Source organism: Marmota flaviventris, chromosome 12 (assembly GCF_047511675.1).
Source record: "Marmota flaviventris isolate mMarFla1 chromosome 12, mMarFla1.hap1, whole genome shotgun sequence".
Lineage (NCBI taxonomy): Eukaryota > Metazoa > Chordata > Mammalia > Rodentia > Sciuridae > Marmota > Marmota flaviventris.
This window is the reverse complement of record NC_092509.1, coordinates 57,307,191-57,330,919: the sequence shown is the minus strand read 5'-3', so window position 1 is coordinate 57,330,919 and position 23,729 is coordinate 57,307,191. Positions and strand designations below refer to the sequence as shown.

Genomic DNA, 23,729 nt, shown 5'->3' with positions numbered 1-23,729 from the left:
TCAATGGTCCCCAGGTCCCCTAACTGGTTGCTTGTCTTTGCTTTCACAGTTGGTCACAAAGCCATGGCTGTGTGTATAACTTATACTATCCTTTCTATATATACTTTTTTTTATATATACTTCTGGTATTCCTGAAGGGCGAGTCCTTAATAGTCCTATCCTCTTTTGGGTTGTGGTGTTTTGGTTGCCATATTCCCACTGGCCTTTACCATGGGACATGGGAATACTCGAAGCCACTTCTGAGAATCCCCTGGATTCCTGATTTAGTCCTCTGGGCCTCCAGGGTGTAGGATCCCAGTCTCCCTCTAGTTACTAAGATCAGTCCTGCTGATCAGTAGAGGAACTGGCTCTCTGCATGATGGCCCAGTAGTTTAAGGAGCCCCTAACATCTAGGTGGCAGCTTCAGGTTCCAATTCAGTGGAACCATTATTGGGTAGCCTATTATAAGACCTTGTTAAAAAAAAAAAAATCTTTGGGTGGGGAATGTATGAGACATAGTAATAGTGAGCAGCTACTCCCACACTAGCCCTTGGCTCTCAGACCTACGCATTGTGGCTGTGGGGGACTGCAGCACATATTGGCCTCTGATCTAAATCATCTACTCTGTCCTATAAGACCCCAAACCCCATCCTTTCAAGATGTTGTCCTACAACTGGCACCATTATAAGCCATTCCACCTTTCAATTGATTCCATCTGGGTAAAGGAATAGATGGTAAAAATGGTGAATTCATAGGCCTGAGCCCACAACTGCATTTGCTCTGTGAAATCAGTTTATCAACCAGAAGAAAAGCTCTGTAGAAGGCCGTGGCAGTGGATGAGCATGCCAAGTCCACTGGCAATGTGCACAGGACAAACACCTGGTCTCCACTGGACCAGTGGGAGGCTGCGTTTTCACTAACATTTTATTCAAAGAATAAAATGTTGACATTTCATATTTTCTTTGCCTTTCCTAAGTCTCCCAGAAATGTACCTTATAACCCAGAATACCTGAGAAAACTGTCAGTGGTCGTAAGCTACACAAATGGGCATATTTAATGAATGTCAAGATAAGCTGCTCTCACCTTCCATGTGGAGATGGAATGATATAGCTGCTTATGAGACTGGACCTCATTAAAACCCAGTAGCTCCAAGTGAGACTCAGCATAAAAGGCCTTGATGTGGTGAAAAACATACCTCAAAAATGTGATTCTGAATTTTTGAGATGCACAACTTAGGAGAAAGGAAACAACACCATTTAGGAAAATGCAAAGCCCTAAAGCACTCAGGTACACTTTAAGAGCATCATAAAACCATATTTTCTTTTTTGGCATGCTGGGGATGGAACTCAGAGCCTTACACACGCTGGGCAAGTCTTCTACTGCTGAGTCACATGCCCAGCCCAAGAAAACCATTCTTTTTATTTAATAGAGTAGTATGGATGAAGTGAACTTTATTGATGGTGACAGTAGGACTCTCTTCCTCACGGGGTCTGGCATGGAAACTGGGAAAAGAGGAGATTCTGTGTTGGAAGACTGAGTTGAGAGAGCAGCTGATGACTCGCTCTTCCTCTCCTGTTCTTGCTGGGGTGGATGGTCCAGGGACTCCTACTCCTTGGAGGCCGTATGGACCATAAGGCCTACCACTCTGTTGCTGTAGCCAAATTCACTGTCATACCAGAAAATAAGCATGACAAAGAGTTTGTCGAGGGCAATGCCAGCCCCAGCATTGACAGTGGAATGAGAAGTGCTGGAGACAACTTGGTTCTCAGTGTAGCTCAGGATGCCCTTCAGAGGCCCTCTGATGTCTGCTTCACCACATTGATTTCATCATATTTGACAGCCTTTTCTTGATGGCAGGTCAGACCTATGACTCACACCTTGGGGATGGCACAGAGAAGGCCATGCCAGTGAGCTTCCCTTTAACTCAGTGCTGACCTTGCCACAGTGTTGGCAGTACCAGTGGATGCAAGGATGTTCTGAGCAGCCCCCCAGTCATCATGCCAGTTTCCAGAAGGGCCATCCCAAATGCCAAAGTTGTAATGGTGGTAGAGGAGGCATTGCTGACATTTTGAGGGAGTTGTACCTCTCACAGTTCACATTCATGACAGATGGAGGCATCTGCAGATGAGGTAGAGATGATCCTTTTTGGTGCCACCTTTCAAATAAGCCCTGGACTTCTCCATGGTAGTGAAGACACCAATGGACTCCATAACATATCCAGCACCAGCATCACCCCATTTGATGTTAGTAGGATCTCACTCCTGGGAGATGAAGATGGACTTTATGTTGATGACAAACTTCTCATTCTTAGTATGTGCCAATTAACTTGCTGTGGGTCAATGATGGAACAAGTAGACAATACAGCTGAGGTGAATGAAGGGGTCATTGATGTCAACAATATCCATTCTGCCAAAGTTGAAATCAGCCCTGGTGACCAAGTGCCCAATAGGGTTAAGTCCACTCACTCCAACCTTCACCAGTGTCTTTGAGGACATGGCTGACACTGCATAGAAGATGCTGTTGTCTGTCGAACAGGGAGGGACAGAGAGCCAAGGACAACCCCACCCCTCCTGCGGTACTGGGGATTAAACCTAGGAGTGCTCTACCACTAAGCTACACCACCATTTTATTAATTTAATTTTGATATAGTCTTGCTAAGTTGCCCATGCTGAACTTGAACTTGTGCTCTTTCTGCCTCAGCCCTCCAAGCTGCTGGGATTACAGGTGTGCACTAGGCAAGAAAACCATTCTTAACATGCAAATCCCAGCAATGAGAAGTTACAGGTTTCTGAAGGCCAACATCATGCAAATTCCAGGCTGTCAGTGTGAACAGTTAATACAGAATATATATTATGCACACACCAGGGGCCAGGTCATCACTGGATTTCATCTGGTTTGAATTAGTTCCTAATAGCACAGGCTATGAGGTTTACACCACTAAGGTGAAATTCCATGCAAATCACTCTATGGCAACTTTTTAGAAATGTTCAGGGATGAGCTGTTTTCTACCTCCCAGGCCATTCGAGACCCAAAATGCAGCAAGAGAATCATCAATGCAGAATCCATTGGTGACACACTGAAATAATGATGCTTCTCAGAACTTTTGTAAACCCACACATGTGTCACTGTGTGGAACAGTGTGGTCTGAAACATGAGCCAAGTACTGGTTGAGCAGCTACTGCCATCTGAGGGCATTCACTTTCAGGCACAAAGGCAAGAGAGCAGGTCACCTGTTCTCTTGTGAAGCACTCTGCATTAGGCTGGTTTTGAATATATATTTTTTGGTAGTGTTGAGGATGAAACCCAGGGCCTCATGCATGCTAGGTAATGCTCTACCCTGAGCTAGCATATAAGTCCAGCCCTGGCTCTTAATTTTAGTATGGTAGCTGTTACTCTTGGATAGAGCTTAAAGAGAAGCAAGTAAGTACTGCAACATAATATGATCAGTTCTCTCTTTTTAGAATAAAAATACAGAGTCAGAAATATGAATCTCTCTTTAGAAATCAGTTTTGATTACAGGGAACCCATTAAAGTCATTCCAACCTAAAAATACTCAATCAGGTTCTGTGAAGGTAATTGCTTTTTTTCTGTGCCGTTAAAAAAACCTGAAAAGCACAGAACATTCAGTATGCAGGGAGCTGATGAGCTTGACTGAATGGCTAATACCTCAAGAGAGGGTTTCAGGTCAAAGGTGCTAAGGATTTTCATCAAAAGTTAAAAAAAAGGTAAGAACTCAATTGCCATCAAGATTTATCTACTTTTCTCTATCTGAAATCCTAACACCTTAGCTATGGTTTGCATGGCTCTCAAAGTTTAACTGCATGAGGTTACAATCCTGGCCCCTGCAGGACACAGCTACAGGTCATAAATTACACTTGTTTAATCACCAGAAGATCAACTCAGAGAAAACTTCAGTGGTTATCCTTTTTCCTGTCCTGAATGAATTCTGTCCTTGGTTTCCTCACCCCAGTGGTCACACTGAGACAGCAGCTCACTTAGCTTTCTCCCCTGCTCTGCTGGAGAAGGGTTCCTAGAACCTAATTCCTGGAGCTCTGCAGTTTTTCCAGGGTGAGCTCTCTGCAGTGCTCTGCTATTGGTGGCTGCTTTCTCTTGCCTGTTATTCACCTTCTGCCTGCACCTCCCATTCACCTTCTGTAAAAGGTCAGAAGTGACATTTAAGATGTAGCCCTGACTTTCAGAGAACATAAATGCAAACATAAGTATCATTCTTAAACAAAAGACAATTCTGTGAGGCAAGGAGGTTTTATGTAAGTCTTTCAGAGGCCAGAATAACACGAGCTTTCTCACGGCAATGTACCTGATCAATTAAAGAAAAATGAGATTTTCCTAAGCTTTGTGTTTGATTTTCTGCCACTCAGGGGGGGTATTCCCAATTGGGAGATGCCTGGTATTCTGAGATTTCAGAGACAGAGGTAGAAACATCCCATAGTCTCTGCAGACCCTTTACTGTGAAGATTAACCATATTCGTAGTCAGAATGAGACCAGACACAAGAGTACAGAAGCCATTTGCATTTTAATCAAGAATGACTATTAGCCCTTGAGTAGCTATATTGGTGATTATAGATGATTTTAATTTGGAAGACAAAATTGCTAATAGGGAAGTCAAAAATTCCAAATGAAACTTTTATTTACTATACTACATATTCTGAGATATTCCATGTTCAAGTATTTCTAGAGAAATTTCTTTTTGTTTCTAACAGAAACTAAAGTTTCTCCTTTGGGTCTCCCCACATCCATCAACAAAAATCCAAATAACACAAAAATTTAAAATAATAACAAGTACAAGATAAAAAAGAAAATCTAAATAGTATGAAATTAGTTTTTATTTTTAGCTCAAAATAAATGCTTCACATTTTGTCAAAATTAAAACTTAAGATGAACACTTAGAAAAAATAAGGGTGGAAACACATTGTTTCCATCCCCTGGGAAACCAGTAAGGCAGATGCTGTAACGTGGCTTGGTTTTTTCCACAGGACTAGTCTAAGCAAACAAAACTAAACAAAACAAAAACCTCTCCCCAACTTTCCTTCTACTGTTAGCTGTATCTATCAGGGCTGTTCCTGGCTGGATAAAATCCCCCAACCCCAATGCAACATGAAACAAGGGATTTGAAAAGTTGGGAAAAACCTTTTAACTTGTTCACATAAAAACACTTTTCTAAGGAGATTTAGTAAAGGTAACATCCATTGGCAACTTAGTTGAGGTTTCTGCTGGGTGTGTTGGTGCGTGAGCACCCTTGGTGAATTCATACCAGAGTTACCAGGGTGCGACTCACACCTCCCAATTTACCACAGGGATGTCTTAAAGTTGAATTTCAGTTTCAGCAGATACTTCAGATTTACCTGAGCAATATCATAGACAATGTACCTGGAGGGAAGTATGTCAAGGAGCCAACAGTGCTGAGTTTGTGTCCTGCCTCTTCTCAAGGAAGATAGGATGCTCAGTGCTACGAGCAAGTCATCCTTGGGGCTTCTCTGTGGGACTGAGTTGGGGGCCTCCTAGGCAGACAAAAAGCCAATCCTCTGGAAATGGGGAAAGGCTTGTGCCCTGTGAGCCAACCAGAGTCAGACTTTTCACTCCATACAGGGAGACTATGCAGGGGCCAGTCACCCTAAGACCCACTATAGGACATCTCATCACAGTCTACCCTGGGTGATCTGTACATATGTAAGCCATGTTATGACTCCAAAGCATTCCTCTGTGCTCACACACAGCACATTCACGAAAGGATACTCATTATATAGTAGGCAGGTGTCGTTAACTCCTGATGAGATCCCGGTCCCGAGTGGAACCTCTACACCCTCCAGAGTGATACTGGCCGAAGGGTCAGGGGTAGTTTTGCCCAAACCTGAAAAACAGAAGGTGCAAGTGATAGGAATTGAGAATGGATGTAAAAATGTCCTGGGGGTGTGAGAGCTACTTTAGGCTGGGTACAGGTTCTCATTTCAAGCATACAAATTCCATACCCCATGCTTTGTCAGAAGTCTGTAAATTGGTGATCCTATTACAGTATCAATCATAACTGGTTCTGTGTGAGAAGACTGACAGCTGACCCCTAAGGAGTGACACTGATGAACAGAAATGCACAGCAGTCACTTACACCTGATTCAGAGTCCTGAATCATCATATGCTACCAACTCCAGCAATCTAAGATGCTGCAGGTGCCACTGTCACCTGAGCCCCCCTTCTTGCCTGCTATAGCTAGAAGAGTTAGGTTAAACCAGTGAATGCCCCTGATTACTGGTGCTCACACTGAGAATGACCTATGGCACTTGTGATACTAGCTGTACCCACAGAGGGAAATTTCTTTTTAATTTGAAATGAATGGATGTTTAACACCCAAACCCAAGAACACTAGCTTTTGGAAGAAGCACCACCCATCCTGCCAACCTAGGGCCCCCAGATGTAGCAGCAGCTCTGGCAACACATTACCTTTGACACTGTGCTTGCCCTTGGGTAACTTGCTGATATGAGAAGCATGCTTCAGTTCATACCTAATCAAGACAGGACAGTCTCAGAAGATCCCTCAAGACACTGGTTCTCAAAACCAATAGATTAATTAGCAGAACAATGTTCGATGAGCTAAAGACCCAGAGAACCCAGTACCTCTTGAAACTCCCTCCCAAGTTTCTGGCACTGCTCCAGAACTTGCAGGTGTAACTCTTCCTGAACCTCATTGTTTAATGATCACTACTAGGAAGCCACTTTCAAGAAAAGGTCCTGTTTGGAGCCGTGGCCAGCAGGTCTGGAGGTTTTATCTGAGCTAACAATCCCTGGACCTCCCTCTTTGGGTTACAGCTGATAGGATCAGGGCGGATGCCTAAACCAAGCTAGACTAATCAGATTTTCTCTGTGGAGAATTTGGAACTGAGATTAAGACTCCAGTTCCATCCTTGCTGATCTCAGAAAATCTAAATACACGAGAGGCAGAAGGGAGTTATGGGGTTATCACCTTTTTGTGATTTAACCTCTGCTTCCCAGTCCACAGGGAGAACAGATACTGCTGGTTCCTGAGGCCTAGTTATTCCTGTCCTTGCATTTTCTGAGGCATCTCTGTATCTCCCTCGCTCCCTTGCTTTGAATTGGTTTCTGATTCTTTTAAGCGAAGAGTCATAACTGGTAGAGAATTTTCCTGGTCACCCCCCAGCCAAAGAGATTCTCCTTTCCTCAGTCTACTCTATCTGTTCCCATTAAGTGTTTCTGGCCTCAAAGCCAGGTCTACTTACATGTTTCCAAGGGCAACTTCTCCCAACAGGATTAATCCTATTGGGTCTCCCTGAGATGTGTGGCAGTAGTTAGCACTCTTTGAGACCATGTCAGCAAAATAGATCCCTTTGCCAAACATGTAGCCTGTCTGCAAGAATGGAAAAGGGACAGCTGAAAACCTAATGGGAAGTTAGGCTAGTTACTGAGTTTTGACTTTAGCTTGGCACCCAGCTAAGGGCTGTGATCCATCATTTTTAATAAGCTGGAGCCCAGAGACTACCCGGGCTGTCGGATCCACAAGCTGCTGGATGCTGAGGGGCTGCAAGAAGTTATTTAATCTTTCAGATTCCACTTTTCTCTTTCCTTCACTGGGGAAAATAATCCCAGGGAGCTAATGTAAAAATTAAATGCAATCATAAATTTTAGCTTAGATTAGTGCCAGGCACATGTACACACCCAAGAATACTGGCTATTATTTCTATTCCCTTCTATATAAGTGAAACACAGGGTTTAGTGTTTGGGTCACTGGCCCAGTCAGGAACACAATACTAGCGAGTCATTACACTTCCTCACGCCTCACTTTTTACAATGGTAAAATGAAGCCTGGAAGGCCATCTCCAAGGTCCTGTCCATAGGTCCATTCTAATAACCCAGATCTCTTGTGTCTGGGTAAGGATTTACTCAGTTATCATCCACTTTATTGATGATAAAAAGACAAGTTCATGGAATCTGCTAGCTGGGAAGTGGTAGAGGCAGATCTGGACCCAGGTTGGCCTGTGGTCAAAGCCCATTCTTTGCTTGTCAACACACCCAATTAGCATTCACAGCATCCCTGGCCTGGACAGTTTACTGCTTTTGTTCCAGAAACTACAAATTGTTGCCTGTGCAGCTGCACCTGTGACAGGGCTGGGACCTGGAGGATAAAGGTGAAGGCACTACTGAGGCTATAGCTGTGGGGCTGGAGAAAGGGTGTCTTAAAAAAAAAAAAAGTCCACTTGAGCAGTCACAGCCGAGCCAACACCACATCTTTAAATAAGGCCCCTTGTTCACAGGGGACACACGTACTCTAACCCAAGTACCTGCAAGCTCTTTGTGAGAACAGGTGTCATTTACCCTATGCTCCCCACACCTCCCCAGGCCAGGCACATACCACAGGTGCTTCAGGCGGGGCTATCCGCAGACCCTGGGAGAGGATCCCAGCAAAGTTGGTGGTCCTGGACCCGTGCCACAGCAACCTTCGATTGTGAAGCTGCTTAAAGGGTTTGTAGCGTTGGCTCTCCCCTTCACGCGCTATCTTAAAGATCTGGGTGGGTATTCAACAAAGGGAAAAATAAAAGCAGCTGTTAATCTGGTTAAGTGAAAGTTCTGGCTGGATACTGAAGCGCTGATCACCTGTCTCTATAGCTAGAAATTAAAAGGTCTGTTGCAATAAGGAAGATGTTTTCCACCAGGCTCAGAGTGACACAAGTCATCAAGATCCCACTCAGCAAGGACTATCTATGAAAATTAGCACTATAATGAAGTAGATAGACACTGTAGGACTTTATCTTGAACCTCTGATAATCAATCATACTTTCTGATTCTAAAATCAGGTCTGGGAAATGGAAATGTCCTTTTAAAACAGAATAAAAAGCCACCCCCAATTATAAGACTACTAGTTTTTCTGTTCAACAGACAAATGAATCACTTCCTCTGATAATTTAAAGACAGGGAGACTGATCTTTTCTACCCAGGCCCAGGTCAGAGGAGTGGGCAGGGAAGCTGGCAGCACATAAGCGGGTGGGGAGAAGGGTTCTTACATCCACAACTTCCAGATCATAGGCGTTGTGTGTGGTTGCGTGGGTGTTCTTAACATACTTCCTGATGATCTCTGCTTCTTCAGAGTCTTTGTCAACTACCTACAAGATAGGCATTTTGGGATTAGAGCATGGGAGACCATAGGGAAGCAGGAAGATATTAATATACAAGCTCAACAGACCTTAGGATCAACCGCCTGTGGGTCAAAGCAATTCACTGGCCTTGGGCCCACAGTGCCAGCTCCCTGAGCATCCACCTCTTCATCTAGCTGGACAGACAGGATTTCCAGGATTCCCTTAAAATCCCGTGAATTTTGGTATCAGTAAAGCTAGAAATATGGGGCTCAATGTCAGTGAAGTGAGGGAACCCAGAATTATGAACCAACTCCCAGGAAAAAGCAATCTAGCTCACTGATAAGATGATGCCTTGAAATTAAAAGTCTGATCAACTCTTGGGGTTTTAAGGACAAATGCTCAGTCGTTAATCTTCACAGCCACCCATATTATGTCTGGCTCAGAGCACTTCCTTAATAATGTAATCTACACTAAACAAATCTGAACCTATCATGAAGGAGGCTATGTGTGTCTTATGTTTCTATACTCTTATTTAAAGTTTGGAAAATATATATTCTGATCTTTCTCAATGTCTTTTTTTTTTTCGGTACCAGGGACTGAACTCAGGGAGCACTTGACCACTGAGCCACATCTCCAGCCCTATTTTGTATTTTATTTAGAGACAGGGTCTCACTGTGTTGCTTAGCGCCTTGCTTTTGCCGAGGCTGGCTTTGAACTCATGATCCTCCTGTCTCAGCCTCCCAAGCCGCTGGGATTACAGATATGCGCCACGGCGCACAGCATGTTTTTTTTAGATACTGGGCAAGGAACCAGGGGCACTTTACCACTGAGTTACATTCCTATTCCTTTTTATTTTATTTTTTAAAATTTGAGATAGAGTCTTGCTAAGTTGCTTAGACAGCCTTGAACTTATGATCCCCCGTCTCTGCGTCCTAAGTTGCTAGAATTACAGGCCTGTGCCATATCACCCTTTTATTTATGTCTTATTTTTAAAGACAAGGTCTCATTAAGCTACCCAGGCTGGCCTCAAACTTGTGATCCTTTTGCCTCAGTCTCTGGAGAGTCACTGGGATTATAGGCGTGTGCCACTCTACCTGGCTCCCTGCTGTCTCTTAACTAAAAATCTTAAAAATTATAAACAGAAATAATAAGAACCCTTTCACTAAGAACCCACAGCTTTCCCATCAAGAAGGGAAAAGAAGGGGCTGAGGATGTGGCTCAAGCGGTAGCGCACTCGCCTGGCATGCGTGCGGCATGTACCGGGTTCGATCCTCAGCACCACATACAAACAAAGATGTTGTGTCCACCGAAAACTAAAAAATAAATATTAAAATTCTCTCTCTCTCTCTCTCCTCTCTTAAAAAAAAAAAAAAAAAAAAAAAGAAGGGACATTTGGTATCTAACCCTGCTTGGACCCTAGACCTGTGCTTTGTCCTAAGCAAGGAAAATTGGCTCTGGCTCAACACTATAGTGCACTTGAGCCCCTGCCATGCCACAAGCAGGGAAGCAGTGGCTGAGGAAATCAAGGCACACAGGCAACAAAGCCAAACTCAAGACAAGTTAGGAGATAAGGCACAGATTCTTCCTCTGGTTGGCCCAGGCAGGGCGATTTCTGTATGAGTGTCCAACGCACTTACGTTCAGGACAACATGTGTGCCAAATCTGGGCTATTTTGGCCTCAGGGAAAAAAAAAGCTCAGGCACATATTTTCCTTATATTTGTCATTGGGCATTTCACTTCTAAGTGGGAACCGAAAATTACAAGGTTTATGCCACCCTCTGATTTGCTTTGAAAGAGAGGAAGGGAGATAAAAAGGGAGGGAAGGGCAACAGAAAGGAAAGGGAGAGGGAGGAGGTGAAGAGAGGTAGAGAAGGGAGAGGGAGAGAGGGAGAGAGGAGAGGAAGAAGAGAAGAAAAGAGAGAATTTCTTGACAAGAGTTCTCAAAAATGAGTCTCTACACTAGCTAAGGTGCTAGCTTGGAAGCCTGCCTTGCAACTAGGTGCCTGTCTATAGGTTAAATGTCCAGATGGTCTCAAAGGACCTCCAGTGACATCTGAGAATTTATTAGAAAAGCACACTTATAGCAATCTGTGTTTCAATGAGCTCTCCAGGAGATTCTGGTGCATATTCAAGTTTAGAACCACTACTCTTGGGATAAGTGCTTAAGATGTTTGGGGAAGGGCTGGCCCTCTTACCTTAATGTCAGTTTTGAGCTTCTCATAGTTAACATCAATGGGGTCTTTGCTACTGTCATCAGATCCACCCCTAAGCAAACTGTAGGCCACTTCAATGTCCAGGAGGTTGTCCAGCATTTCTACCTTGGCCTGGGGGAACAAAAGACCAACGCAGAGTTAAGAGCCAAGTTGAGGGAGACAGAGTCTCTACACCTTTGGCACACAAATGGAGTGCAGACAGTGTCCAACACGGTGGGAGGGAAGATCTCCCTGCTCGTCAGGGTTATACCAATGAAGCTTCACTGCCTGGAGGAGTTGTTAAGTGCAGTAAGAACTGCCTTTCCATTTGCCCACTGATGGTAGGTGGGAACTTACACTAAGGATGTACAAAGCCACAACTCAGTCAGGAACTCTCATAGGCTCCTTCTGAGCAAGTAAAGATCTCCTTGCCCAGTGGCTCCTCCCAAATTGACTTGGTAGAGCAAAGGCAAGAGAAACAATCATTTATCCCCTATGGCTCTGTTTCCACCAATATGGGTAGAAACTTCATTTCAAAATGAGGTAATGGAGGTGGTTCTGCCCCCACAGACCATGAGGAACTGGGAAGCTGCAAAGGAGAAAGGCTTAGCCCAGTAGCCTGGGATTCCTCCCAAGCCTCAGCACTACCTGCACACTATCTGCATTGTTCAGGAGCGGGGGCTTCTTCATTCCAAAGTCGTGGGGGATCAGAGTGTAGAAGCGATTTGAGAGATCCAGGATCTGGGAGTCGCTGCTACCCTGGGACAACGCCTGGAAAAGAGGGAGGAAAAAAAATGTAAGACTGAGAGGCAGTAGTTCCAAGTCCCAGCATTTGGCTAGATTTTCTCCTTTAGAGGATGAGTGTTTCAGCCAAGTCTACAGGTAGTCTGCTGTAAGCATGAGCCTTTGAGCCAGGACGTGTGGGGAAATGATCAGAAGACCATGTTTCTACTGAATTAACAGCACTAAGTAGGGTAGGATCTCCTACTTTCTAACAGGACAGCTCAACACAATGGGCTTCTCATGTGACAATTCATTTTGTACAAAGAACTATGCTATTATATCAATTGTAAAATCTAGACAAGCGGGCTCATAGCTACTGCTGTAAAAATTTCTTTAACTTTGTTGGAAGATTTTTCAAGTTGGGGGTTTCCCATTTTTAAAAAAAATATTTATTTATTTATGTATCTTTAGTTTTAGGTGGCCACATTATTTTGTTTTTATGTGGTGGTGAGGATTGAACCCAGTGCCATATGCATGCTAGTACTCTACCACTGAGCCACCCCAGCCCCTCCCACTGTTATAAAATTCAGTCAAGTCCTTTTATCCACTGACCCCACCTTTGAGGTGGGGAATTTGTTTATTGTACCTGAAGGTCCAGGTGGCCAGGCACAGAGAAGCTAAGCAATCCCTACTGACATAATGTCATTTAGTGCCCATATGCAGAGAATGCTAAATAAATGCATGAAAAGCTGGACCACTGGGTTACTGCATATTTGGCAAACAGTCTCTGTGATCACAGAATGGTCATGGGGTAACAAGCTAGTACCCTGCAGATCTACTTCTCATTCTGGTGTGTACTTTTCCAGGCTGCAAAATTCTATGTGCTGGAGGCTTGCTCTGTATAATGGGAAAGGAAGCTATTCCAGCCCTCACATCCAGTGCTTCTGGAATAGGGAAAGATTGCACTGAGAAAAGCCTTGAATATTCTCAGCTAGTGGATAACAGGAAAAGAATTGATTGCTCTGGGCCAGCTGTAACTGGATTTTTTTTGGGGGGAGGGGGCACGCACTAGGGACTGAACCCAGTTAATTCTTAATCACTAAGCCATCCCCAGCCCTTTTTTCTTTTTTGAGACAGGATCTCACTAAGTTGCTAAGGCTGGCCTTAAACTTGTGATCCTCCTGCTTCAGCCTGTTGAGAAGCTGAGATTACAGGAATGTCCCACCATGTTGGGCTGTAACTGATTTAACAGCTTTGTTTCAGGGCCTTTTCTCCAGCAGTCAGGCAGTACCCTTCCTGGGTACTTCTGTTTCTTCAGAGTGTACTCTATTCCCAAATATAAGAAGAATATTCCAAATCCTCTAGGATGTAGCCTGAAGGTTCTGAGGACCGGAGGACCTTGGTACATACTAAATAAATGCTGAATAAGCATAAATGAAAGAAAATGTCTTCTATTTGAAGACTTCCTAGTAACTGCAAAACAAACAGCCTAACTCTTAAATATATACAAAATAAAATCAGTGTTTTTAAGAGACAGGAGGACGAAAATCTGGGTCAAGTTTATAAGAAGTTTATTACATATCAAAAAGTGCTATTCGTAAGTTTTATGATAATTTTGGCCAGTGACAGGCACTTTAATAGAGATCCTGAATTGAAAAAAATCCACATCCTCATGAATGATGGTTTGGTACTTCAGTTTTGTTAAAACTAGAATGGAAAATGACATACCCAGGCAGCCCCCCGCTCACCTGCTGGACTTCACTGAGGATGGAGTATGCAGCCTGGATCTGCCTTTTGCTCAGCTTCCCCAAGGGCATCTTCTGAAGGTCAATCTGAGGAGACAGGGTGAGTACCCTTTGAAAGCTGAGCATACTGCAGTGTGATGACAGAAGGGCTGGAGCGATCATCTACCTGCTATAGGCCTCTTGGGCCCCCAATGGAGGCAGCCAGAGGCCTGCCTGGCTTTCCTAGGGAGACCCAGTAACCCAACTCAACAGAGGACACAGCCCCTCCCCACCTTGAAAACTGGGGTTTGTCTGGAAGAAGATTTCTGCTCACTTCATTCATGGCTGGGATAAGCCAGTGCCCCATCCTTATGCTCAAAAAGCCTAATCACTTCTAGAAGAGAGTATGGCATAATCCCCATCCAATATCAAAGTGAGAATTAGGACCCATTGGTCATGATTCCCCACCTCAGGACACTTTCCCAGGATCCCAGAGCCAAGGCAGCAGACCCTGGGCTCCAGACCAGAAACAAAAGACAAGAATCTTCAAGAGGTAGAAGGTTTTTGTTTTTGAAAAAGAACACATACTTTAATCAATGCTGCCTCATTCAAACCAGTCACTCCAAAAGGTTAGACACTGGTTCCAACACTATTGCCACTGCTTGTACTATAGTGGGAGTGACCCTTAAGGCAGGCAGGCTGCATGCTAAAACAGAAAAGCATGGGACTTGCAGGCAGAAGGCCTGATTGATCAATCACATTAGCTAGGAAGGCAGCTGCTTTCAACCAACCTTGGTTCCCCGTTTGTAAAATGGGGCCACCTTCCTTGAAAGACAGACTCAACTCCATCCTGTGAGAGACCCTGATTGTGTTAGTTACTTGGTCCCCAGGTTGAGACATCTAGCTACCAGTGGTCCCCACACTCTATATCCTAAGGCATTTGTCACCTGGCCTTTCCCAATAGACACTGACAGGAAGGCAGAGCTCCTGGAAGTTGAGAATGTGCCTTAACCATCTTTGGTCTTCCAGCACCTCTTGTAATACCCTGGAACAAGACGGAGCTGAACAAGAATTTTAGAAATGTGATTGCTATGGTGATAAAACTAAATAAGAGGATGTTAAAGATACTCAGCTCACTAGGCAGCAATCAGGGGCCAGTGACAATAGCTTCTAATTTAACAGCCACAAGCCCTGGCATGCATGCTTCTCTGCACAGGCAATACATATACCTTCTACCCTGAGGGGGAAGATCTGATTTTTGGCAATAGTTAAATAGTTGAGCCAAGTCTGGGGAAGAAGAACACAGTACAACAGAAAAGCAGAGTGACTTTAGTGTGGATTATCAATTGACTTTAAAAGCAGTTCTAAAGAAGGAACTCTTTAGAGATGTTTCCATTAAGTACAGGGTGACCAGAGCAAGAGCAGATGTCCAGGAGAAGCAAATACTCCCCAAGCATATAATTCTGGTGTTTATATAAAACAAAACAAAAAACACCTAGTTGCACTAATTTTAAACCCCTCAAAATGTATACACAGGCCAGCAGGATGAAAGAACTCAAAAAATACAACTCCCTCCCCCATTCTGGAAAAGAAACTCAGGCGTAGCACTGGACATACAGCTGGGAGTGCCAGATTCATAGCAGCCCAGTTTAGGGAGAAGTGGGAGCAATGCCTACAGACCCTGGGCTTCAGACCAGAAACAAAAGACAAGAATTTTCAAGTGGTAGGAGGTTTTTGTTTTTGAAAAAGAACACATACTTTAATCAATGCTAGAACCCTAGAGCCATAGTTGCAGCCAGAAGTGGTTCCTAGAGCTGCAGTCTGGATTCCCTTCCCCACCACCCCTTTAAAAAACTTTTTGGTTGTAGATGATCACATGCCTTTATTTTATTTATTTATTTTAATGTGGTGCTAAGGATCAAACCCAGCGCCTCACACGTGCTAGGCAAGCACTCTACTGCTGAGCCACAACCCCTGCCCTCCCGCTCCCCAGGGTCACCATGTCTGCTTATTGACCTCAATCCCATGTGGGCTCCTTCACTCAGTTTCAAGGTGGGCACCTGCTTTCCTCACACTTCCCACAGGCTGCCTTCTGGTGCCTCAGCAGCAGAGGCCCTGGCCTTTCTCTTCCTGCTATTTAATTAACCAGCTAAGTAAAAAAATCAACATAAAAACATCATTTCACAGGAAGAGTTGGGTCTGAGGATAGTTGAGAACATCTATGAATCACAGACAAACCGGAGTACAAAAGGCTAGAAATGATGCACGGACCTCAGAACATGAATGAGACATAAATTCTTTTCTTCTCCCCTTACCCTAGCAACTCCTCTCTTCTCTTGCATGCACCTACATCTTGGTATGCCGTAAGTTGTTTAAACTAGTCAATCTTGCAGACAGAAGCCAGGTTATGTTTCTGTGAAAATGGGCCCTGGCCTTTTCCAAACTCATCAGAGCATGTAATTCAACGCTGCTCTGTAATAGCAGTGGGGGCAGAGCAGTCCTGCTACGTGGAGCTCCTGCTAGGGAGATGCTGGGTTGGTCCTGATGTCTGTGGGGTTGAAGAACATGGGAAGTCATAGAACATGAGGGTGAGTGAGCAGCCTCTTGGAGAAGGAACAGAATGGCTGATTAATCCAAGAATCTTACCCTCTGCATTGGGTTCCTAGGAGCCCAGGACACAGGAAGCTGCTTGTTTTCCAGAGCACCCTGAAGCCTTGGGCTCAGTGGCTGGGGAAGGGAGAGGCTGTGTTTGCTAGACAGGCAGCAACAAGAAATAAGAAGCCCTTCTGCACTTGTTTCCTGGAGAAGAGTGGAGGCGAGGTGTAGAATGCACATGAAGTGCTTGGCCTCCACCTACAGTGCTGGACTCAACCAACCACCATTCCATCCCTTTGTTAAAAACAGCTAGAATGTGTCCTATCAGAGGAAGCAAGAGTCAGAGGCTCTCTGTGCCTTCTAACAGTGCTATGGTTTGGATTTTAAATGTCCCCAAAAGGCTCATATGCTGAAGGCTTGGTTGGTAGCCTTCGGTGTTACTGAAGGTGGTAGAACCTTTAGTAGGTGGGGGCCTAGTGGAAGGAAGTGAGGTCACTGGAGGTGTGCCCTTGAGGGGGGCCTGGCAATCCTGGCCCCTTTGTATCTATTCTGCTCCCTGGCTACCGTGAGGTGACATGCTTCATCCTCTATGTGCTTCTGTCATGAGGTACTATGCTAACAGATGTCTGAAGTGACAGGGCCAAGCTACCATGGACTGAAATCTCTGAAAATGTGAGCCAAAATAACCATTTTCTCCTTCATAAGTTGATTTTCTCAGGTATTTTGTCAGAGTGATAGAAAACTAACAGTTTGCTTTTTCTTCAAGCAGACTGTTTCAGACTTTTCATGACAAGTCTAGTTGGCCAGTTTACTTGGGCCCCCAAAGAACAGACCTACCCATGCTATCACGGCACCTAGGAGGGGAAAAAGTACAAAGGGGATTGGGGACATGGGGACAGTTCTCTACAACATACTACATGTTTCAAAACAATCAAATGATCTTTGGCAAAAAGGCAAGGGCTTCAGGATTCCATATTCACACTCTCTGAGGAAGGGCAGGTACAAGAAGCTGCCATCCTGTGTTTTCTATTTTTGAGAAGCACACAAGAGAAAATAAGAACCACCAGAGTTCGTCTTTAGCACAACACTTAATCATCACTCTTAGCAAATGCTCACAAATCATCAAAGGCACCAACCTCATACTCCACCATGGCTTTCTTCATACTTTCCACATCAAAGATCATCCTAATGAGTTCCTGCACTGGTTTGGGGAGCTTAGACTTGGTGCCAGGGTTTACTGTCAGCTTCTTCACCGCTTCTTCATCCTTAAAGTAGAAAGAAAATCAATAAGAGAACCAAACCGACAGCCTAGGCAAGGTGATATTGCTATTGGGGGACATGGCAATTAGGACACAGGATGGAATGGCATAAGCAAAAAACAGCTAAGAGCTACTTTTTTCTGGGCGACAGGTCAGGAGTACATGTGGCTTTGCACATGGGCACAAAATTCCTATGCACTCTCATGTACTCCTGGCTGCTCCAGATCCTTATTCCAGCCACCATGGAAGAATCTGCATGGGCTAATTCTTCTTGGGCTTGCTAGCACCCTGTATGGTAATCTCAAGTGCCCTCTAAGGCCCAACATGGAAGTGCTGAGCAGTTGTGAAGGTGAACATTGGACCAAGATGGGACATAGGACTTATGGACAAACTCCTCTCCCAAGAGCTGTTGCAAGAACAAGTTTATACAGACTTCTCTGAAGTCCCAATAGATCTAGCACCCAGTATCATTTCCTGCCAGCCAGCTTGTCAGTGTAAAAGCACATGCTAGCATTCACCTTCCCTCTCCCTCTACTTTGGTTTTCCACCTCTCAGTCTTGCTCTCTGGAATCATACTGCCTCAACACACTATAGTACCTAACCACTAACAGTGTTTGGCATTTGTTTGGTGGAGGGTAACTGGTCTTGGGCTTTGAACCTGTAACCTGCCTGGCTTAACCAAGTGCTGTCAATGCTCAAGGCTGCTGTTGTTACTCTCATAGTGGAGGTTGTCTCCATGCTATAATATTGAGTCTTAAATGTGAACTCACTGGAAAGGCAAACTACCAATGTGTTAAAAAGCCTTATCAAGGGGCTGGGGATATAGCTCAGTTGGTAGAGTGTTTGCCTCACATGAGCAAGGCCATGAGTTCAATCCCCAGCACCAAAAAAAAAAAGCTTTATCAAGTGCACATTCCTTCTGACCTATGAACTCCAATTCTAAGAATTACAGAAGCACACAAATATTTATGTGTATTGGCAGTAAATATAGCAAATGCCTAGATGTAATCTAAATAGGAGGGAACTATTTTGATCAATTATGATTTCTGGCCCACTCACAGGATGAAATTTTATGTGGTCTAGCAACTAACGCTGTAGATCAATGCAGTTTAATTTAAAATGGTAGCTACTCAGAAATATAGTTATATACAGTTACTAAGGTTTTGAATTGTGGTCTCTCCAAACTAAGTCCTGTGAGTGTAAAATAAACAACTAATTTCAGACTTAATATAGAAAAAATTTTCTCATTAATAATTTGATTAATGGTTTTCAATCATATGTTAAAAGGAGAATAGTTTGCATATACTGGGTTAAGTTAATTACTAAGATTAATTTTACTATTTTCCTTTTGCTTTTTCAACGGTGACTACAAAAAACTTTGAAGGCATGAGGAAATGCTCCCAGAACCTTAGGGCAGAAGGCGGATGGTTGCAACATAACACGTAAGGGAGGAATCCAATTTTAAAGACATTAGACTGATATATACACCATGACTTTAACTGTGGCTAATTCTGAGTGGTTTCTATTTTTTGTATCTTTGTATTTATTTCTCAAAAATTTCTAAAACAAGTATTTAATTCAGTAGGGGGCACTACTAAGTCAGACTAAGCCTCTGTGCCTCCAATTTAAGGTCTCCACCTAATACTATATAATAAAGAGGTAAATCCTACTTTAGTGTGAGAACTCATGACATCCTCTATGAAGAAAAAAATTGCCCTTGACATCCCAAGTCTCAAAGATTTGGAATTAAAATCTGTACCCATCTACAAATCTCCTTCCTTTTATAAAATGAATGTGTATTTCCCACATTAAGAGTAATAGATTCCTTTTGGGGAGTGGAGTGAGGGGTGGGGTACTGGGATTGAATTCACTGAACTACATCTCCAGTTTTCTTATTTTGAGACAAGGTCTAAGTTGCTGAGGCTAGCCTTGAACTTGTGATCCTCTTGCCTCAGCCTCCTGAGATGCTGGGACTATAGTTGTGAATACAGTCTTATTTTAAAAAGGTTAACATTTTGTTCTCCTTATCCCTTGAAGGAACACGAAAGTATCAACCAAAAGAAAACTAAATGCTGTCAAATTACATAGGAATATTCTCAAACTATATAATATAGCTATTAGGAATAATTTGGGATTATTCCTAGTAATCTCAAATTCTTGGCAGAGCATGTCAAGCTATTGTATTTCTATCACATGATCTACAATGAATCTTAGGTTCAGATAAAAAGCCTTCTATATATTTATAGATATTACTCCAGAGTGTTCTTTTGTTATCTTTGGTAGTAGAATGTTAGGTTTTTTGTTTGTTTGTTTGGATTTAGTTCTCTGAACACTGGGTTATATTCACTAATAACACTATCTGATCCATAATGTGGTTTTTAAAGAATAAGACATCCCATCCTTTTATTAGGAGTAGATAGTGTAGGAACATTAAATGATGGATTACCTGGCCATAGTCAATCTCCAAAGGGTAGAACTTTTTGGGATACTTTGTGAAGTTTTTGGAGTGCCAGGCATTCCCCGTTTTTTCTTCATATAATTTCATAAAATGTTCAATGGCATCCTCCTTGGATGGCATCTGCTCCAATTTGTTACTACCAATCACTGTGCCCACACGGCCCCAGGACCTGAATATCCAGTACCTATGAATGGGGAAAGAGGGGGATGAGCTTCCATCTAGGGAGGGAAAACTTTTATTTATTTTTTGGGTGCTGGGGACAGAACCCAGGGACTTGTGTAGCAAATGCTCTACCAGTGAGTTACATCTCCAGCACCAAGGGAGAACGCTAAATGAAAAATGATCATGATCATTTTAGTAATTTAAAGTAACATTAAAGAGTAAATTCAGGGATGTAACTCAATGGTAGAGAACTTGCATAACATGTACCAAGCCCTGGATCTAATTCTCTATGCCACAACTAATAAAAAAGTTCAGTGCTCTCTAAATTCTGTATGCTTCAAGAACTTAAAAACACGAGTACAGGGGTTGGGGTTGTGGCTCAGAGGTAGAATGCTTTTCCTGCATGTGTGAGGCACTGGGTTAGATCATCAGCATCACATAAAAACAAAATAAAGGTATTATTTCCATCTACAACTAAAAAAATAAATACTGAAAAAAAAACCAAAACAACAACAACAACACAAAAACCCCAGGTACAATGAGAAAATCTTAACTCTTGATTCTGTTACTAGAAGAAAAGCCATTTTGGAGAATATGTGAAGCCATACCCAGGGACAGCTAGGCCAAAGGATAGTTACACAACTGGTAGCAGCGGCTCCTTTCTCTTCACAGAATGATCTTAAAATATTTTGGTTCTTTGTGATTATGTCTTAGGCCCTGGTCTGGGAGCAACCTTGGTTTCACAAGGTGGACAGGAGAGGCCTACCCCTGGACAGTGGCCCCAGGTTTACCTGCTCTCCTTGTCATCCTCAAGAAGCTGCAGCTTGTAATAGGAGTTGGTCCCTTTCACTATGTCCACCAGGCCAAGGGTGGCGCTGAAGACCTTCCCGCCTTTCTCCAGGACATGTGCAGAGTGTTCCAGACCTGTCCCAGAGGTAAAGCTCCTGCAGTTCTCACACAAGGCCTGTGCTCTCAGGCAGAGGGGTCTTAGGAGCCTAGATAACCCCCACTTAGATGGATGCACCACACCTTCCTCAGTAGGGAGGTTCCCTACAGACCTGCGTGTTCCCTATTTTCTTACCTGAGTCAGGATCAACAGCTGCTCCCCCTTTAAGAGTTAATTTCATTCTCTTTTCAGACTTGTTGATACCTTGGTAGCAGACACAGAAAACCAAAATTAAACCAGAAAGGGGAAGATAGAAGGCAAATGAGTATTTTTCATATGCATGATTTGCCAGCATGGCATCTTTGCATTGCCTCCCCGACCAGCCAAGGGGGCTGCTGAAAACTGAGTTGAAAACATTGCTTTAGGCAGCATTCAGCTGACCATTCAGGGACACAATGGAGAGGCCCTACATAGGCAGACCAGTCACCATAGATAGTCTCTGAACCATGGCAGGATGGGGCCACCGATCTGGACGCAAGAAGGGGCAATTAGCGGCTCTCACCTTCCTCCTTTGTAGAGCCCTTGCTCTTCTTGGTGAGTGCAGTGCCTGACTTTCCCTTTGGGGCCACTACGTCAACAGGCTCGGCCTTCACCTCTGTGCCCCATGGGGACAAGATGTGTGCTGAGAACAGCTCCTGAAGGCTCTTGGTCGAGCCAGAGACATCCTGAAGGAACTCTTCAGACACAACGCGAATGTTGGCTTCTTTCACTTCCTCCATCTTCTTATTCATCTTTTCTACCTCCTCTGTTCAAAATTGGAGGGAAAAAAGCCCTACGCAGTAAGCTTTAAACTAAAACCAAGTCTCCAATGACTACAGTTCTACTTCCCCATGCTCGTCACCTGCAGCTCTCTTTGCCTTTCAATTCTAAGGCTCACAGAGCTGGCTGCATCCCAACAACAGTCTTACCAGACAATCTGCTTTAAGGGCAGATAACTCAAGGGCAGCCCTCTCCAAACTACTCGATAGGGTGAGATGTCAGGAGGTGCCACAGACAAGGTCAAGCACATAGGCCCAATTTCCCCATAAAGGATTGGGCCGGGGTATAGCTCAGTGACTGAGTGCTTGCTTAGCATGCATGAGGGCCTGGGTTCAATCCCCAGTACCACTAACAACAAAAGAAACCTGTTTATCTCTGCATTTTCCAAACCTACTTGAGTTGTGAACTTTTGTTTTCCTGCAATCCCACCAATGTGTTGCAAAACAGTGCAACATAGTCGAGAATAGTTTATAGCTGGTTGGCAAAAAAGACACATGCAAATGTATGCTACTGCACTACAAAGTGCAAATACTGGTTTCCCTTTGTAAAAAAACATGAGTGATGATGATGAGTTTTTGAGTGATGTTTGTTACAAATTTCCTCACTGAACCTTCATCACATTTGCAAGGTAGAAACATTGTTCTGCCTTACAAGTTAATCTTTAAACTCACTTTTAGTACTGATGCATAGAGAGGCCTTGTTGGTCGTCCCTGTCAACTTGCCCCCAAGTTTCTCAATTGTGGCCTTCACTTCATCCTTGTTCCGGGAGAGTTTCCCAAGTGTCAGGATCTTCATGTTGGACAAGGGCTTATCTGGGATAGCAAGAACAGAATCATCACTTTGGACACTCTGGCACTGCTCCCAGGAAGAGGAGGAGCAGAAAACCAAGCAGCAAGTACCCAGAGAAGCCAGGCTGCAGGATCCCTGGCAAGCATCCCTCTTTTATCAGCTTTTTGTGGGGGTGAGGGGTGGGGAAGCCCATGAAAAACCGAAATTAAGGACCAGAGGGAAAGCAGACTGCCAACTGAGAACCCATATGCACCCCTCAATATGGACAGGAAGGGCAGGGGACAAGCCATGAAAAGCTGTGATCTGGGTGGTTAGGTGGAAGACCTTTGGTCTGCTCTGAGGGTAGAAGACGAATGCACTTGGGGATGAGGGACCAGGAGGTCAGAGTGGAGTAGGCAGAGGGTAGGTCACGTGAGCTCCTAATATCTTCTTTGATTCCTCTCAACCCACCTCCTATTTAAAACAAACTGCAATTCTTATTTAAAAATTAGACATGTCTGTGACAACTGCTCAAGGTTTTGGTCAGCACAATCAAACTGAGCAAAATCATTCTAAGCAAAAAAAGGTAGGCTGGTGCTGGAGTGTCCAGGGTAGATGGGCTGGATAGGGGCTGCCTTCTGTTTGCTGCAGATAGGAACAAAGTGTTGGTTAACACAGTGCCTGGACAGGAAGATGTAGGGAGAGGTCCTTCCTGCTCTCTCTCAGAAGGCAGATATTAGAGACACTAACAGAACTTCACTGAAAACTGGCCACGGTCTCCACAGAGAACAAAATCATCAATTTGGATGTAAATGAGGGGAAAGCAAAGGAGGGGACCCTGAAAAGAGGGACCAGAACATTCCTCCCACATGTGCACCTGAACCCAGGCTGCAAGCAGCAGGGTGGTGCACGACAGTGACCAGTATTCTGGGGTGGAAACTCATCCTCCACCCACAACACTGTGGCCTTCACTATTAGAGCGAATCCCTGAGTAAATAACCAGAGGGTCTCTTCTGCCTTTCATCTGTCTGTCTTGGCTTGAAGCAAGTCTAATACTGATCAAGA

General features: G+C 44.0%; 1 protein-coding gene across 1 annotated transcript in view; it reads right to left on the bottom strand.

The window, feature by feature from the left end:
• Positions 1–4,806: 4,806 nt before the first annotated feature.
• Positions 4,807–23,729, bottom strand: part of Parp1 (poly(ADP-ribose) polymerase 1) — a 44,342-nt gene continuing 25,419 nt past the window's right edge. The window contains exons 9-23 of the mRNA XM_027954734.2: positions 22,568–22,708; positions 21,640–21,882; positions 21,273–21,341; positions 20,983–21,115; positions 20,018–20,213; positions 17,449–17,577; positions 13,742–13,825; positions 11,919–12,041; positions 11,274–11,402; positions 9,007–9,105; positions 8,358–8,510; positions 7,228–7,355; positions 6,434–6,495; positions 5,735–5,849; positions 4,807–5,368 (exon numbers count right to left, since the gene is read on the bottom strand). Of these exons, the coding sequence (XP_027810535.1) occupies positions 5,287–5,368; positions 5,735–5,849; positions 6,434–6,495; positions 7,228–7,355; positions 8,358–8,510; positions 9,007–9,105; positions 11,274–11,402; positions 11,919–12,041; positions 13,742–13,825; positions 17,449–17,577; positions 20,018–20,213; positions 20,983–21,115; positions 21,273–21,341; positions 21,640–21,882; positions 22,568–22,708 (1,886 nt within the window). The 3' untranslated portion in view covers positions 4,807–5,286. The remainder of the gene's footprint in view (positions 5,369–5,734; positions 5,850–6,433; positions 6,496–7,227; positions 7,356–8,357; positions 8,511–9,006; positions 9,106–11,273; positions 11,403–11,918; positions 12,042–13,741; positions 13,826–17,448; positions 17,578–20,017; positions 20,214–20,982; positions 21,116–21,272; positions 21,342–21,639; positions 21,883–22,567; positions 22,709–23,729) is intronic.